Source organism: Rutidosis leptorrhynchoides, chromosome 5, assembly GCF_046630445.1.
Source record: "Rutidosis leptorrhynchoides isolate AG116_Rl617_1_P2 chromosome 5, CSIRO_AGI_Rlap_v1, whole genome shotgun sequence".
Taxonomy (NCBI): Eukaryota; Viridiplantae; Streptophyta; class Magnoliopsida; order Asterales; family Asteraceae; genus Rutidosis; species Rutidosis leptorrhynchoides.
This window is the reverse complement of record NC_092337.1, coordinates 397884393-397903564: the sequence shown is the minus strand read 5'-3', so window position 1 is coordinate 397903564 and position 19172 is coordinate 397884393. Positions and strand designations below refer to the sequence as shown.

General features: G+C 37.0%; 1 protein-coding gene across 1 annotated transcript; it reads left to right on the top strand.

The window, feature by feature from the left end:
- The first annotated feature begins 11172 nt into the window (after nucleotides 1–11172).
- On the top strand, nucleotides 11173–12054 carry LOC139849861 (uncharacterized). Its single transcript, XM_071839479.1, has 2 exons — nucleotides 11173–11347; nucleotides 11549–12054. The coding sequence occupies exons 1-2, from the start codon at nucleotides 11173–11175 to the stop codon at nucleotides 12052–12054; spliced, it is 681 nt and encodes a 226-aa protein (XP_071695580.1).
- The last annotated feature ends 7118 nt before the right edge of the window (nucleotides 12055–19172 follow it).

Genomic DNA, 19172 nt, shown 5'->3' with positions numbered 1-19172 from the left:
GAAATGTTTTCTTGTACTTGAAGGCCAAGTTAACATGTGCAACAAGGTTTTATGTTTGATGCTTCCCCTAGAAATTTTAATTCTTAGCCTCATTTTAATGTGTGCATGAAAAATGTAATGAAAATTCTCTAGTTTGCGCTTGTGGACAAAACTCTTCTCCATGTTTTGAGTTAAGATATAAACACGTTAAACCCTTATATCGTTTATCATATTACCTATCATTGATGCTTGTGTTTATCCATTTGTTGTTCGTAGTTGTTGTGATTGATGATACCACAATCACATTTTATTGTTAGGGTCCACTACAAATTCCTAAAAAGTGGTATCAGAATGGCAGATTGAGAGCGTGATTCGATAGGAGGATGATCGGTTATCATCAGGATGAACGAACGAAGGTTTGCTTGAAACATATATTGATATCAAAGGCTCAATTAACAAAGTTGATGGTTGGATTGATGGGTTGTGTTAGGGAGAGATTTTTCAGGAGATCCGAATGTCGGATCTGAGTTCTCATTCTTTGTGGTCCCCTTCGAGGGAATGATGAACTATCAAAATTCGGATATTATTGCGCACTTAGAAGAGAAAATTTGTAACAAGTTCGTTAAAGGTTGGATTGGATTGAAATTATTATTGGAAGTGCTAGAAACATTATTCTAAGTGTGGTAAAATGTTTATGATGACCAGACCGTTAGATTTCGAGGTATGATTTTACAAAGTTGCTTTTCAAACTGTTATTGTTTGATTGCGGAGCTGTGAGAGAAAAATCATTACGAGTTAGTTAAGTGTTGAATTGCTTTAATATTTTAACTGTAGATTCTAGACTCATAGGTCTAGTCGAGGTCAAAATTTTATAGTGATCGGACCGTTTGAATTGGAGATATATCTTTTCAAAGTTACTGCCGTTCAGGTTAAAAATTTGTAGGGTTTATTTGTGCAGCTGTGGTAGAAAATTTATTTTTGGTTCGTGATATACTGATCGAATTGATTTTAGTATTGTAGGTTCATGATATATTGATCTACGGGTGGTTAAAATTTGGCGATAATTGGCCTGTTGGATCTTGAGATACGTTTTTCGAAGTTGTAGCAGTTTATGGAAGAGTTTCAAGGTTTTTATGTCGCGAGTGGCATAACAGTTTTGTTTTGCGAAACTTCGGGAGATAAGGCTGTGTTTTTAAGAGATGTAGGTTTGTTACAGGAGCCAAAGTATATGTCAGATGTGATGGACGGCGCTGCGGGTGCACCTCTCAGCGCATGCGTGTGTTCCCATGGTGATGTTAAGTTAATCCTGGAGCCTTGTATCAATATCGGACCCCTCCACTCACAGACGGCTCGAAGTTTCCATTTGGTGGCGGTAGAGGTTGGGTCCGAACTATTATTGGAGGGGAGGCCCATATGGACTTGAGTTTGAGAGGAGGTTTATTGTAGTGCAAACCAAAGTCATACATAGGATATGGGGAAGAAACATATATGTGCTTAAGACGTAGTTTCTCTCAGGTTTGGGCGATAAGGTAGTAAATAGTAGGGACATTCATTTGGAAATTGACAGTGGGAGTTATCGTGGAAGTTTGGATACTCTCGGTTTGTAATCTGGATGTGTGGATATCGTAACTTGACATTTGCAGCATGTGAACGGTCGGTGGTTTGTTCAACAAACAGATTAAGAATCTTTAGGTGATGGAGGAAGTGGATAATCTTGTAAGTCCTGTAACTTGAGCTTTCTAGAGGGTGTCGGGAACTCGGTAGGAGTTTGGTAACCGATAAAAGTACCAGGCTAGTGGGAGTTTAACGACTAACGGGAGTTATGGACACGGTTATGCGACGTGGGTCTCCAGTCTTCACAGGATTAGTATGTATAACACTAGGGTACTTGAATGTTGCAAATATACCTTGAGTGGCAAAGAGATTTGCAACTGGCCGGTGGTATGAACCATATTCTTCTCGAGTAGCTGCAGTTTACTTCTTACTCGCAGAGTAAGATGGTGCTTGGGAATAGGAAGATGTGTTTATGAAATTCATAGCTATTAGGTGGGCCAGTGTACCAGCCTGAAAGCGGAAAAAGTTCAAAGTTAGTAGATTTCAAGGTGGTGATCGCGTTCACACTGGGTACCTTGATGAAGAGTATACGAGGTCGTCTGTCAGAGTTTTCTAATTGCTGGAAAGGAAAATTAAAGATAGACGGAAATTTTGTACGAGTGATCATTGACACGGGTTTGACAAGACTGGACGTGTCTGGAGCGATCGGTAAGGCGGTGTTGTCTCATGAAAGAATCCTGCAATTGAAGTTTTGCATACATCACTTAATCTCTTGTGTAAGAAGATGGTGACGCAACTGGATACTTCACTTAACAAAAGACCAGGTATTTATAACACAGTTCCCGTAATACATTATAGTTAGTGGCTGTATAGCACATCCAACAATTGTTTCCTTTGAACTCCAATCTAGTCGGCAACTCTCCTAGTAGCTGGCGGCTATTTATAAACCCCATAAATCCTTCAAATCTTTCGAGCATTCTTTACGCCTGCCGACTATCTACTTAACCGAAAGGTTCCTTCATATGATCTTCATCGAAACCCAGAAATATGATCCAGATATCTTGACATTGTTCTTCGAATTTGAAAATCTTGATTTTAGGGTTTAGCCGGCCGACAGCTATAAGCCAAGCCGGTGGGTATTTCTTCTTTTCAACAATTCTTGACTTAAAACCTCCACTTACGTTCCAATTTCAATCACCATCTTGATTATCAGCAAAATAATATCATCTTTGATAAAAACAATGAACTTTACTACGATTGAACACAAAATACACTTTTACCAAATAACACTTCAGAAGTTGTAAAGTAGCATAATGATGCCTCAATCAAGACGAATATTTCCAAAAATTGATTTATAGCACATGTAAAATTTTGCCAAAAAGAATGTGTTAGTCATGTAGACTTATGAAGGTACTAATGATAAGAATTAAGCTCATCATTCATAAGTTAACCTTACAGAAATTGAAAGATGTTATGCATTTTGAATCCTAAATATTAAGTGTTGAACTTACTTCCTCAAGATGTTTGAATTACGTGTAGAGTTTAGAAGTAAGTTAAACATATCTGATTTTGATCGTGTTCTTATTAGTAACACTTAATCATAATAAATGGCCAATCAGATCATGCATAGTCAATCTATAAGTTACTGTTAATTTAATAAGTTCATTGACATTAATGCTGACACATCGAATACAGTACTGATTTAGTACTGAATTTATACTAATTACCAGAAGAGACAACACTAATTACCAGAAGAGACAATACTAAAGTGATGTTGGTTCTTTATTTTCACGGAGCAACCTTGCGGTGTCTTTTCATTAGATCAGTCTAATCAACCAAGATAAAGACAAGGTTAATGCACAAGTTTTACTTATGTTGTTAAACCAATTGGACTTTGATGTTGTCTCTCTTATTAGATCATCATAACGTCGTTGTTGTGTCTTTGTTGAGCCACATTTTAAGCTAAACGGTTTCTTATTAAATGTGTTAATGTATTCAACTCTGTTGGTTGTATGCTAGAAAAATGTAGGTGTACCATCTTGCGTTTTTTGCTTGCCATATACAGTCTTGTTGCGTTCAAAACAAAGATTAATATAACATTTGAATATTAACGTTGGCGTGCTTTCAAAAATTGATATTTAATATTAATATAATAATATTAATACAGTAATTTAAATATTAATAATAGTATATGTTGTGACCCAGCAAAAGCGATAATATAATTGTTTGAGATAAACTTACGAGAAATAATAGAAAAGCAATATAAAGTAACTGATAACATAACGATTTAACGTGGTTCGGCAAAACACTGCCTACGTTCACCCTAAGAGTTCCCTTTCTTCTTATAATATAAAAGAACCCGGTACAAGAAAAAGTACATTATGAGTTAAACCCAAACCCTAGCCCCTTAGATTTTAGTATAAAATCTAAGTTTCCCGTACACTCTTTTACACTCCTTACAAGAATAAAACTCTCTCACAAATAAACACACTCCGTTGATAAATCCTATCAACTATGTTATTTTTTCTTCTTCTTGTGATTTGTGACGATCTTTCGATGCTTAAATGAGCTCTACATGTCCATCTATTTATAATGCTTCTTTCAAATGTGAATATTACATGTGAAAGTAACAAGTAAATCACAACAAGAATACTCTCCATATTTGACTTTGTGTAATGCAAAATCAAACTTTCCTTGTCTTGTAAACTTGCACATGTATGTTAGAATGCAAATACCAAAATGACTTTGTCATCCATGTGAAAAACCAACAAGAGAATTTCAACCTTCTTTCTTTAAGCATACAAAAAATAATTTGTATATGTCTACTAAATGTTTGTCATAATTTGGACTATTGTCCAACAATCTCCACCTTGAAAACCATTTATTTTCTCGGTCACTGAAAATACAATCACATAGTACTTTCACTATTGGCCTCTGTTATCACTGCTGCACACACCTTGAATCACCTCGGTCCTAAACCTGATTAAAAAAAACGACCAATAATCATGTGCAGCTGACCCTGTAAACTTAGATAGTTGACTCCGGAGAGGAGTCTCGAATCACCTCTCCTTCTGTAGGATTTTTCTTCTCACCATCGTCTAACTTGATCAAACATGTCATCACATGTTCCCGATCAATTTCCCGTGGGCACACTTTCCAAACCTTCGAGACACGAATACGTTTTGTACTCGCCACCAGACGATATAAACCCTCATACTTCTCTCCCTTCATCAGGACCTTTACGCCATGTGTGATTTTCATAACTCCACCTACGGCCGAATAGTCGTATCCTTGAGAATCCAACTGGCTGAGGAAAATTAGATTCTTGCACATCTTTGGTGCGTATGCCACACCACTAAGAGTGTAAGCAGCTCAACATCACATGTGGAACCATCACCTAAAGTCAGCACTCCAACCTTCTTTAATATTAGCTTATCAAAATTAGATTTCTTGGAACACACATGCATCGTACAACCTGAATCTAAAATTCATTCATCTTGAATAGAAGTAGAACTTTTGGAGACTGTGAGAACATCTCCCAAATTAATTGATATATTAACTGCAACTGCAATCGACGAACCCCTAGATTTATCTTCACCATTCTTCCAAAGTGGGCAGTCCTTCTTGAAGTGACCCCACTCCTGGCATTTGAAGCACCGGATACCCTTCATTCCGCCTTTTGATCTGAACCTACTTTTATCACCAGATCTTTTTCCGAAAACATTCCCTTTCCATGACCAACCATAGCATATTCATGCTCAAAATGGTCATCGGATCTTCATCTCTTATCCTGAGATAAGAGTGCCGGTACTACCTCCTCCATCTTTACAGTAGCTTTTCCGTAAAGAATTGTAGTGACTAATATATCATATGAACTGGGAAGAGATGTAAGAAGAATAAGGGTCTTATCTTCTTCAGCAATATTAACATCAACTTTTGCAAGTTGATTGATATTGCTCCAATTATATATGTGTTATCTCGCAATATCTCCCTCATTTCATTCGGTTTTGAGGATCGTTGGGCCCAAAAGTTGTTTTTATGCGCTAAAGTGTCGATTCAAGGCTAAAAACCTGATTTGGTGTAAAATTGACCAAATCCTAATTAAAAGTTGCAAAGAAAATGACAAGTGCAGGAAACAGCTCCAAAAGCGCTGCTCCTAGTCAAGAAGCGCCGCTCCTGATTATCCAAAGCGCCGCTTCTCAGTGAAAAGCGGCGCTATCATGCACGTTTTGGCTCAAATTTCCACCAGTGCCAGAAGCGCCGTTCTTAATTGTCAAAAGAGCCTATCTTACCAAGAAAAGCGCCGCACCTGTAACCAAAAGCGACGCTCCTTATTTTTAGCAAAAAGCGCCGCTCCTGAAGGAAAAGTGGCGCTCCTGACACTGATTCAGCCCTGAATTTTTAGCACTATAAAAGGAAAGAGAGGAGGTCACATCAAGAGAGAGTTGCAGTTTTTAGTCCGAATTTCACACACAAAACCCTAATTTCATCATCCATTAGAGTTTGAAGTTGAATTGAAGGAAGCAAGCTCAAGTTTCATCATTATTACCTCTAGATCTTCTTCTCTTTATCATTTTGGGTTGTAATCTCCACTTTTCTTTATCTAGTTTTGAACTAATTACTTGTAATCACTCAAGATGATATTTATTTGTGTTTCTATACTTATTGTTAGTGCAATCTTAGCCATGATTGGCTAAATCTCTTGTGTTTGCTTATCTATGAATCTCTAATGCAATGATTTGCCCCTAAATCAATTGAATGATGTTGTTTGAATGAATTACATGATCAAGTGTTATTGTGTTAGCTATAGATCCATTGCTATGCATTTGTTTTAGGCTTTACTATGATCACATAGGTTGAGTAGCTCTCTTAGTGATTTAAGAAGTGAATCAATTTGTGCTTCAACAACTTGAGTGGTCTAGACAACTAGATTAGGGATTTCAAGTGATTGTGTTGTTGATCTAAGTTGGTTTTCAATTGGCCTTTAGTTAACATAATGGTGTTCGATTATCTTAAGTGATTTCGATAGTTGAAGGGTTTTAAGTGATTTTAACCCAAGCATAATCTCAATAACCAATCATGCTTAACTTGATCTTAGAATGCAATGCTTATGTGAATTCGCAAAGTGTTATTTGATTAAGGTTTGGTAGTAACGCTAAACATTTAATAGTTCAACAACTAGTGCGATAGCAATTTGGGTAAAACGGGGCAATCTAAGCATATAGAGGATTAGATAAGTGAACACTACTAAGTTAATTGATTTAAGATCTCAATTCTTAATTACTTGTTACTTGTTGCTAGTATAGTTGTTAAGTTTAAGTTTATTTACTTGTGCACATTTTAGTTGTTAATTAAAATCAATCGTAAAACCCCCCAATCAAACAAACCCTAGGACAATTAATAGTTTCAATTATTCCACTTACACCACTCTCTTGGGACGAACTTGAAAAGAATACTTACATTGAAGTGCTATAATAACCGGGTTCTAATTGCTCGTCAGTTGTGTGTGCTTGTTTGTAGTGTTTAATACTTGTATAAATTTAGAGGGTAATGATGTATTATTATGCAGGCATCATCAATTTCTTGGCGCCGCTGCCGGGGAGCGGTTAGCTAGTGGAATATTTGGTTTAAACTTTTAATCGTCCGATCCTTTTGTATGGGTTCGCCCTTACAAAAGTTACTTTTCTTGTTTTTATATTTTTATTTTGTATTTGGAAAACCGCTTGTGTTTGTGTTGTGATTGAAGGATAGGTAATTTGGTGCATGAAAACAAGGTTCCACAAGGATCAAGAGTTTACAAATCCATTTTCCGATCCGGAGAAACACGTGCACGGGGTTTATAAGCGTAGAGAAGAACGGGTATTGAGGAAAATTTTTTAAGATTTTGCCATTTTGTTTAGAAGATATGGATTCGAACGGTCAACCAATTCACAATGAAGAGGGTGATCCAATCATCCAAGACGCACCGGTTGGTCAAGAGCAAGTAAATGATCTGAATGATACACCGATGTGGAGTGCTAGATTGGTGGCACCAAGGGTGATAGCTCCGGCTATTACAAAACCACCAATTGGAGCCAACAATTGGAAGATTGAGGGTAACTTTTTCACGATGATCAAAGATATGTTTTTCCGTGGGTTAATAGAAGAAAATCCTTTCGAGCATATTCAACACTTTAACGATATTTGTGATCTCTACAAAACTAAAGATGTCACCGATGACGCTTTTAAGTTTAAGGGCATTCCCTTTTACACTTCAAGGAGATGCAAAAGTTTGGATACGAAATTTGCCACCCGATTCTATTAGGACTTTCCAAGATTTAACCAATGAGTTTGTCAATCACTTTTTTCCACCGTCAAAGGTAGAACGTCTTCGAATGGAAATCAATGGATTCACCCAATGGGGTGATGAAACTTTGTATGATGCGTGGGTACGATTCAAGAAGATGCTAAGAGCTTGCCCACCGCACGGTTTGACCAAAAAGGAGTACATCAACATGTTCTACCCGGGTACTAATGCTTTGACTAAGCAATATCTTGATTCATCTTCGGGGGGAGTATTTATGTATAAATCACCAAATGAGGCCGAAAATTTGCTAAAGGACATCTCGGTTAACACATACGAATGGGCACCTTCACCGCGAGATTTGACAAGGAAAAGTGTAGCACAAGTAGAAAGCGATAATGGGTAAGTTACGCTTGCAAGCTTAAATAATCAATTTCAAATGTATAGGAAAGAGTTGAAAAAGCTACAACAATCGATCGTCGCAATACAAGTAGGTTGTTAAAGATGCGAAGGGCCACATCTCACCAAGAATTGTCCCCAAATTAGTCAATGCAACCATATTGATCTAGATGACATACCCATGAATTCGGATGCTCATGTCAATTACGTGAGTAATCAAAACTAACCAAAAGCAAGTTTTGTTCAACAATCAAACCATTACACCACCCGGATTTACAAACCAAAACCAAGCTAAAACCAAAGTTACAACAACTATAACCAAAACCGAAACAACAACTTCCAATACCAAAACCAACAACCTTACAACAACCAACCTTATAGAAACCAATCCAATTCGAATTATCAAAACAACCAAGGTTATAATCAACCACAAAATAACCAAGGTTACAATCAACAACCTCAACAAAATACCCAACAATCTCAACCTTCGAAGAGTTTGGAGGAAATGATGCAAAGCTATATAAAAAAGGCGAAAACAACCGAAGCATTCTTGTTGAAGGAGAATGAGTTCTTGAAGCAACAATTAAAGCATCAACAAGCTTCATTTCAAAATCTTGAGAGCACCGTGGGGAGACTTTCCAAGCAAGTTGCCGAAAGACCACAAGGAACCTTACCATCCAACACACAAGTCAACACGAACAACAATTATAACAATAACCGACAACCAAACCAAAATCAATAAAACAACAACACAAGAGTTATTCCTATCGAAAGCACCAACCAAAACCCTAATTACCTAAATCGGAATGAAAATGTCAATGCCATAACCACTCGAAGCGGTTTAACTACTAAAGAGATTGAAGATTCCCATCCACAACCCTTTATCACCCAAGAACCACTACCAAGCTTTATAGAAGGAGAGATCGGGGTTAGCAAGGAGAAGGGTAAAGAAAAGGTCAACTCAACCAAGGGTATGGGTAATGATGAATCGGGTAAGAAAAGGGGTGATGAGTCTTTAAAGGCTACAAGACCGGTGCCATATCCGAAGGCTTTAAGGAAGGACAAGTTGGCGGCGCAATACAAAAAGTTTCAAGATATGATGAAAAATGTCTCGGTTAACTTGCCAATCACGGATGTGCTTAAAGGAATGTCAAACTACGGTCGGTTTATAAAGGAGCTAATATCTCAAAGGGGTAAATATCATGATGAAACATCTTTCTTTATCGAAGAGGAATGCAAAAAGATTCTTGCATCAAGACCAAGGATCCCTAAGAAGTTAGGTGATCCCGAAAATTTGTTTTCCCTTGTAAATTCGGTGAGTCGGAAGTGTTAAATGCACTTGCCGATTTGGGTGCAAGCATTAAATTAATGCCCCATTCGCTTTACGAGAGACTTGGTCTTGGGCCTCTTAAACCAACTCGAATTAGGATAAGATTGGCCAACCATTCATTTAACACCGCTATTGGTATCGCCGAGGACATCTTGGTTAGCATTGACACCTTGGTGTTCCCGGTTGATTTTGTTATCATGGAGAAGAAGGAGGATATTCAAGTCCCTCTCATCTTAGGAAGACCATTTCTTACGACCGCCGACACCATCATCTTGGTACAATGCAATCAACTCAACATTGGAGTTGGTGAAGAGCATGTTGCCATAAATATCCGGGAAGCTATGAAGCAACCGAGCAACACCAATGATGATGAGTGTTATGCCCTTGACCACATTGACTTTTGTGTAGATAAGGAGCTTGAAAAGCTTTTATGGGTTGATACCACGGGGTTCAACCAAATTTGTGATAATAACATTGTGGATTTAGAGGTCGACTTTAGGGAATTGATGAACATTAATGTTGATGAAAGTGAAATCGAATGTGACACTACTCGGGAAGAACCCTTTGAGACAATTTTAAAAGAGGATAGATTTCGTATTAAGTCTTCATGGGAAGAACCACCCACTCTTGAGCTCAAAGAGCTCCCCGAGCATTTTGAACATGCTTATAAGAAGGAAGCAAACCAACTTCCGGTATTATCTCTTCGAGACTCACCCAAGACCAAAAGACACGACTTGTTTCATTACTTAAGTCCCATCACTCGTCCATAGAATGGAAAACCACGTACATCTCGGGGATCAATCTATCATATTGCACACACAAGATTCTCATAGAAGAGAACTTCAAACTGGTTGTCCAACGACAACGAAGACTTAACCGAAACATGAAAGAGGTTGTGAAAAAGGAAGTGATCAAATTGCTTGACGCGGGCCTTATTTACCCGATATCCGACTCACCATGGATGAGTTCCGTCCAAGTGGTACCCAAAAAGGGTGGGACCACGGTGATCTTAAATGACCAAAATGAGCTTGTCCCGACCCGAACCATCACGGGATGGCGTGTATGCAAAGACTATAGACGTTTAAATGATGCTACATGAAAAGACCATTTTCCCCTCCCTTACATCGATCAAATGATCGAGCGTTTAAGCGGGAGAGAGTTCTATTGCTTTCTTGACGGGTTTTCGGGATACTTACAAATCCCAATAGACCCCGAAGACCAAGAAAAGACGACCTTTACATGTCCTTATGGTACATTTGCGTAACGAATGATGCCTTTTGGGCTATGTAATGCTCCGGGAACCTTCCAACGATGCATGCTTGCTATTTTCTCGGATATGGTGTTCGGAGACTCTTTCGAACAATGCCTTAAAAATCTTGATAAAATGTTGACTCGTTGTAAAAATGCAAATTTAATTCTAAATTGTGAAAAATGTCACTTCATGGTTAACGAGGGGGTAGTGTTAGGTCATAAAATTTCTAGGGCGGGGTTTGAGGTAGACAAAGCCAAAATTAGTGTGATAAAAGACTTACCGGAACCATCAGATGTGAAAGCAATCTGAAGCTTTCTTGGGCATGCGGAATTTTATAGGCGGTTCATAAAGGATTTTACGAAAATCGCTCGCCCAATGACCAAATTGTTAGAAAAAGACCCACCTTTCTTATTTGATGAAGAATGCACCAAAGCTTTCAACTTGTTGAAAGAAAAGCTCATTAACCCGCCAATTCTTGTTTCTCTCGAGTGGGATAAAGACTTTGAATTAATGTGTGATGCGAGCAATTGTGCGCTTGATGCGGTGCTTGGTCAAAGAGTTGACTAACACTTTAGACCAATTTATTATGCGAGTAAGACCTTAAACGGGGCCCAATTGAACTACACTACTACCGAGAAAGAACTTCTCGCGGTAGTGTTCGCTTTCGACAAGTTTCGATCTTATCTTGTACTTTCCAAAACAATCGTATACACGGATCACTCTGTGTTACGATACCTTTTTCAAAAACAAGATTCAAAACATCGTTTGATTAGGTGGGTCCTTTTATTACAAGAGTTTGATATAAAAATAAGGGATAAAAAGGGAGCCGAGAATGTAGCACCTGACCATTTGTCAAGGCTAGACAACCCCGGGCTTCAACCTTTAGACGAGTCCAAAATTCGGGATACCTTCCCGGATGAACATTTAATGAGGATTGACCTAGTCGATGAAGTTCCATGGTTTGCTGATTTTGTAAACTACTTGGCCTCAAATGTTTTACAAAAAGGTTTGTCATACCAACAAAAGAAAAAGTTTTTCAACGATTTACGTTATTATTTTTGGGATGACCCACACTTGTTCCGCATTGGGGCAGATCAAGTAATTCGGAAATGTGTATATGGGCAAGAAGCCTGGGATATTTTGAGAAGTTGTCATAGTGGACCAACGGGGGGCATTTTGGGCCGAATCACACCGCTACAAAGGTGTTCGATTCCGGTTTCTTTTGGCCCACGATATTCAAAGATGCATATGAGTTAGTGAAACGTTGTGATTCTTGTCAACGGTCCGGTTCCATTTCAAAGAGGGATGAGATGCGTCAAACAGGCATTCAAATATGTGATATATTTGATGTATGGGGCCTAGACTTCATGGGTCCATTTCCAAATTCGAATAAGTGTCTCTATATCTTGGTTGCGGTAGATTATGTTTCGAAATAGGCCGAGGCCAAAGCCTTGCCAACCAATGACGCTAAGGTAGTTGTTAAGTTTTTAAAGAATTTGTTTTCTAGGTTTGGAGTTCCAAAGGCGTGAATCTCAGATCGCGGTACGCATTTTGCTAATAGTCTTATGGAGAGAGTAATGGAAAAATATGGTGTGGCCCATCGTTTATCGACCCCTTAGCATCCCCAAACTAGTGGTCAAGTTGAAAACACCAATCGTGCTTTGAAAAGGATTTTAGAGAAGACGGTTAGCAATAAACCTTAAATTTGGTCAACTAAGCTTGATGACGCATTATGGGCATTTGAAACCGCATATTGTAGTGACCCGAACTTTTCCATGTTTACATATATTAATTGAGATTGATGTTTACATGATTAAATGTTTCCAACATGTTAAGCAATCAAACTTGTTAAGACTTGATTAATTGAAATAGGTTTCATATAGACAATTGACCACCCAAGTTGACCGGTGATTCACGAACGTTAAAACTTGTAAAAAAACTATATGATGACATATATATGGTTATATATATAGTTAACATGATATTATGATAAGTAAACATATCATTAATTATATTAACAATGAACTACATATGTAAAAACAAGACTACTAACTTAATGATTTTGAAACGAGACATATATGTAACGTTTATCGTTGTAACGACATTTAATGTATATATATCATATTAAGAGATATTCGTACATCATAATATCATGATAATATAATAATTTAAAATCTCTTTTGTTATTATAAACATTGGGTTAACAACATTTAACAAGATCGTTAACCTAAAGGTTTCAAAACAACACTTACATGTAACGACTAACGATGACTTAACGACTCAGTTAAAATGTATATACATGTAGTGTTTTAATATGTATTTATACACTTTTGAAAGACTTCAATACACTTATCAAAATACTTCTACTTAACAAAAATGCTTACAATTACATTCTCGTTCAGTTTCATCAACAATTCTACTCGTATGCACCCGTATTCGTACTCGTACAATACACAGCTTTTAGATGTATGTACTATTGGTATATACACTCCAATGATCAGCTCTTAGCAGCCCATGTGAGTCACCTAACACATGTGGGAACCATCATTTGGCAACTAGCATGAAATATCTCATAAGATTACAAAAATATGAGTAATCATTCATGACTTATTTACATGAAAACAAAAATTACATATCCTTTATATCTAATCCATACACCAACGACCAAAAACACCTACAAACACTTTCATTCTTCAATTTTCTTCATCTAATTGAACTCTCTCAAGTTCTATCTTCAAGTTCTAAGTGTTCTTCATAAATTCCAAAAGTTCTAGTTTCATAAAATCAAGAATACTTTCAAGTTTGCTAGCTCACTTCCAATCTTGTAAGGTGATCATCCAACCTCAAGAAATCTTTGTTTCTTACAGTAGGTTATCATTCTAATACAAGGTAATAATCATATCCAAACTTTGGTTCAATTTCTATAACTATAACAATCTTATTTCAAGTGATGATCTTACTTGAACTTGTTTTCGTGTCATGATTTTGCTTCAAGAACTTTGAGCCATCCAAGGATCCATTGAAGCTAGATCCATTTTTCTCTTTTCCAGTAGGTTCATCCAAGGAACTTAAGGTAGTAATGATGTTCATAACATCATTCGATTCATACATATAAAGCTATCTTATTCGAAGGTTTAAACTTGTAATCACTAGAACATAGTTTAGTTAATTCTAAACTTGTTCGCAAACAAAAGTTAATCCTTCTAACTTGACTTTTAAAATCAACTAAACACATGTTCTATATCTATATGATATGCTAACTTAATGATTTAAAACCTGGAAACACGAAAAACACCGTAAAACCGGATTTACGCCGTCGTAGTAACACCGCGGGCTGTTTTGGGTTAGTTAATTAAAAACTATGATAAACTTTGATTTAAAAGTTGTTATTCTGAGAAAATGATTTTTATTATGAACATGAAACTATATCCAAAAATTATGGTTAAACTCAAAGTGGAAGTATGTTTTCTAAAATGGTCAACTAGACGTCGTTCTTTCGACTGAAATGACTACCTTTACAAAAACGACTTGTAACTTATTTTTCCGACTAGAAACCTATAATTTTTTTGTTTAGATTCATAAAATAGAGTTCAATATGAAACCATAGCAATTTGATTCACTCAAAACGGATTTAAAATGAAGAAGTTATGGGTAAAACAAGATTGAATAATTTTTCTCATTTTAGCTACGTGAAAATTGGTAACAAATCTATTCCAACCATAACTTAATCAACTTGTATTATATATTATGTAATCTTGAGATACCATAGACACGTATACAATGTTTCGACCTATCATGTCGACACATCTATATATATTTCGGAACAACCATAGACACTCTATATGTGAATGTTGGAGTTAGCTATACAGGGTTGAGGTTGATTCCAAAATATATATAGTTTGAGTTGTGATCAATACTGAGATACGTATACACTGGGTCGTGGATTGATTCAAGATAATATTTATCGATTTATTTCTGTACATCTAACTGTGGACAACTAGTTGTAGGTTACTAACGAGGACAGCTGACTTAATAAACTTAATACATCAAAATATATTAAAAGTGTTGTAAATATATTTTGAACATACTTTGATATATATGTATATATTGTTATAGGTTCGTGAATCAACCAGTGGCCAAGTCTTACTTCCCGACGAAGTAAAAATTTGTGAAAGTGAGTTATAGTCCCACTTTTAAAATCTAATATTTTTGGGATGAGAATACATGCAGGTTTTATAAATGTTTTACAAAATAGACACAAGTACGTGAAACTACATTCTATGGTTGAATTATCGAAATCGAATATGCCCCTTTTTATTAAGTCTGGTAATCTAAGAATTAGGGAACAGACACCCTAATTGACGCGAATCCTAAAGATAGATCTATTGGGCCTAACAAACCCCATCCAAAGTACCGGATGCTTTAGTACTTCGAAATTTATATCATATCCGAAGGGTGTCCCGGAATGATGGGGATATTCTTATATATGCATCTTGTTATTGTCGGTTACCAGGTGTTCACCATATGAATGATTTTTATCTCTATGTATGGGATGTGTATTGAAATATGAAATCTTGTGGTCTATTGTTACGATTTGATATATATAGGTTAAACCTATAACTCACCAACATTTTTGTTGACGTTTTAAGCATGTTTATTCTCAGGTGATTATTAAGAGCTTCCGCTGTCGCATACTTAAATAAGGACAAGATTTGGAGTCCATGCTTGTATGATATTGTGTAAAAACTGCATTCAAGAAACTTATTTTGTTGTAACATATTTGTATTGTAAACCATTATGTAATGGTCGTGTGTAAACAGGATATTTTAGATTATCATTATTTGATAATCTACGTAAAGCTTTTTAAACCTTTATTGATGAAATAAAGGTTATGGTTTGTTTTAAAATGAATGCAGTCTTTGAAAAACGTCTCATATAGAGGTCAAAACCTCGCAACGAAATCAATTAATATGGAACGTTTTTAATCAATAAGAACGGGACATTTCAGTTGGTATCCGAGCGTTGGTCTTAGAGAACCAGAAAATTTGCATTAGTGTGTCTTATCGAGTTTGTTAGGATGCATTAGTGAGTCTGGACTTCGACCGTGTTTTCTTTAAAAATGATTGCTTAACATTTTTGTTGGAAACTATATATTTTTAACATATGAATATTATGTGATATATTAATCTCTTAACGTGTTTGATATTATGTGATAGATGTCTACCTCTAGAACAAGTCCCATTGACTCACCTAATAATAATGAAGAGTCAAATGTAAATTGGAATAATTTGTGGACTGATTCACAAGTTCCCGAAGAGGAACCGGAAGAAGAGTCGGAACCGGAAGAAGAATCGGAACCGGAAGAAGAATCGGAACCGGATGAAGAAATAGAACCGGTGGGGGAAATAATAAAACGGTTAAGTAAAAGAAAATCCTCAACCAACCGACCAAAGTTAATTATGGTCAATGGTGTTTCCGCCAAAGAAGCAAAATATTGGGAGGATTACCAATTCTCCGATGAATCGGATTCCGACGAGAATTCCGATGATGTTATAGAAATTACCCCAACTGAATTTAAAAAGGCAAAAGAAAATAATAAGGGAAAGGGCATAAAAATAGAGAAATCTAATTCCAACCCCGATGAACTTTATATGTATCGTCAACCCCCGAAGTCCTTAAGTTGTAACAATGACCCGGGAACCTCTAAACCACCAGGTTTTTCTAAACCAATGTGGACAACGACGGTTCGTATTAGGGGAACATCATATATCCCTAGAAACTTGGCAAAACGAACCAAAACCGAAGAAGAAGAAACGAGCGAGTCGGAATAAGATAGTTGTATTCGTGTGGTGTAATATATGGAATATAGTGTTCTTATGCTTTATGATATATGTAAAAATTGCTTGTATTAATAAGTATTTTTTTTATGAATCTAACTCTTGTCTATTTTACAGTTTAAAAATACAAAATGGATAGACAACCCAATATTTTAAGAGACCTACCCGGAGACATGATTGATGAAATCTTGTCTAGAGTCGGCCAGAATTCTTCGGCACAACTATTTAAGGCGAGATCAGTTTGTAAGACATTCGAAGAACGTTCCAAGAATGTCTTGGTTTATAAGAGACTTTCGTTTGAAAGATGGGGGATATCACATTGGGAAACCCATAAGTTACGATGTGTTTACTTTGACGCATATATTGCGGGGAACCCAAATGCTATTTTACGCAACGGGTTAAGAAATTATTTTGACTCAATATATCCGAATATTGGACTTCGTGATTTAGAAAAAGCGGCTAACATGCAACATAAAGAAGCATGTTATGCTTACGGATTAGTAATGTTCGCTTCTCACCAAAGTGAGAACAAGAACATCGGGCTACAACTATTAAACAAAACGTTTCCACAAGTGACGGAGTCGGTAATTGGGGTAAGAAATGAGGTTTTTAGATTATTACGGGACTGTTGGACATTACGTAACCCTCGTCCCTTTGATGACGTTACAACACGCTGTCTTATCAACGGCCATAACGGTTATGTTGCACAAGACCAAGGATGGGAAGTAGTCCTAGTAAAACCAGAATGCATGACTTGTTTCTGGACGTATGAATTACGTGTATTTATTGCCTTTGCTGAACGACTTGTGTACTAGCTAGAATTGTCTTCACAACTATCTTGTATCAAAGTTATTGTGTGCTATATTTCATGCTTTATGTAAAATAAGCGGTATTGTAAGTTTGTAAAATATTGTATAAAAGTTTGAACGCGAAATATTATTATAATCAGTTTTTCATATAGAATTGTAGTAGTTGAATTGTATATTAGCTACTAAGTATGAACTTAACGGGTAGGTACTACCCGAATTTAAACTTATAAAACGCTAATATGAAGAAAAAGCTTTTATAAATGAGTTCATATTATGCTACGAAATACTATTAACTACTCTTAATATTCTGTATGATTAACTTGTTCCATTTGACTATTTTGAAGGAAATGGCACCGACTACTCGACACACCGTGAATATGAATGAAGAGGAATTCCGTACTTTTCTAGCTTCAAACATAGCCGCAGTACAGGCTGCGCTACATACCAACAATAACCTTGGATCTAGCAGTACAGGAAATCGTGTAGGATGCACCTACAAAGAATTCACTGCCTGCAAACCTTTGGAATTTGATGGAACCGAAGGACCGATCGGATTGAAACGGTGGACCGAGAAGGTTGAATCGGTGTTTGCCATAAGTAAGTGTACTGAAGAGGACAAAGTGAAGTACGCTACGCATACCTTCACAGGTTCTGCGTTAACATGGTGGAATACCTATCTAGAGCAAGTGGGACAAGATGATGCGTACGCACTACCGTGGTCAGCATTCAAGCACTTGATGAACGAGAAGTACCGTCCCAGAACCGAGGTCAATAAGCTCAAGACAGAACTTAGAGGGTTACGAACCCAAGGATTTGATATTACCACGTACGAAAGACGATTCACAGAATTGTGCCTATTGTGTCCGGGAGCATTCGAAGATGAGGAAGAGAAGATCGACGCGTTTGTGAAAGGATTACCGGAAAGAATCCAAGAAGATATAAGTTCACACGAGCCCGCCTCCATACAACAGGCATGTAGAATGGCTCACAAACTAGTGAACCAGATTGAAGAAAGAATTAAAGAACAGACTGCTGAAGAGGCCAATGTGAAGCAAGTCAAAAGAAAGTGGGAGGAAAACGGTGATAAGAATCACCAATACAACAACAACAGCAATTACAACAATAATCGCAACAATTATCCCAACAATCGCAACATCAATCGCAACTACAACAAACGGCCCAACAACAACAACAACAACAACAACAGCAACTACAACAATCATCCCAACAACAATAATAACCGCAACAACAACAACAATCAGAAGCAACTATGCCAAAGGTGTGAAAAGAATCACTCGGGGTTCTGCACCAAATTTTGCAACAAGTGTAAAAGAAATGGTCATAGCGCGGCGAAGTGTGAGGTCTACGGACCAGGGGTTAATAGAACGAAAGGAACAAATGGTGTCGGAACTAGTAATGGCGGAGCAAGTAGTGTCGGAGCAAGTTATGCCAATGTAGTTTGTTATAAATGTGGAAAACCAGGCCACATTATTAGAAATTGCCCGAACCAGGAGAACACGAATGGACAAGGCCGTGGAAGAGTTTTCAATATTAATGCGGTAGAGGCACAGGAAGACCCGGAGCTTGTTACGGGTACGTTTCTTATTGACAATAAATCTGCTTACGTTTTATTTGATTCGGGTGCGGATAGAAGCTATATGAGTAGAGATTTTTGTGCTAAATTAAGTTGTCCATTGACGCCTTTGGATAGTAAATTTTTACTCGAATT

Coding starts and splice junctions, on each gene's coding strand:
- LOC139849861 (XM_071839479.1), top strand. CDS start 11,173: ATGACCAAATTGTTAGAAAAAGACCCACCTTTCTTATTTGATGAAGAA. Junction 11,348..11,548: donor TGCGCTTGATGCGGTGCTTG/GTCAAAGAGTTG, acceptor TTCAAAAACAAG/ATTCAAAACATCGTTTGATT.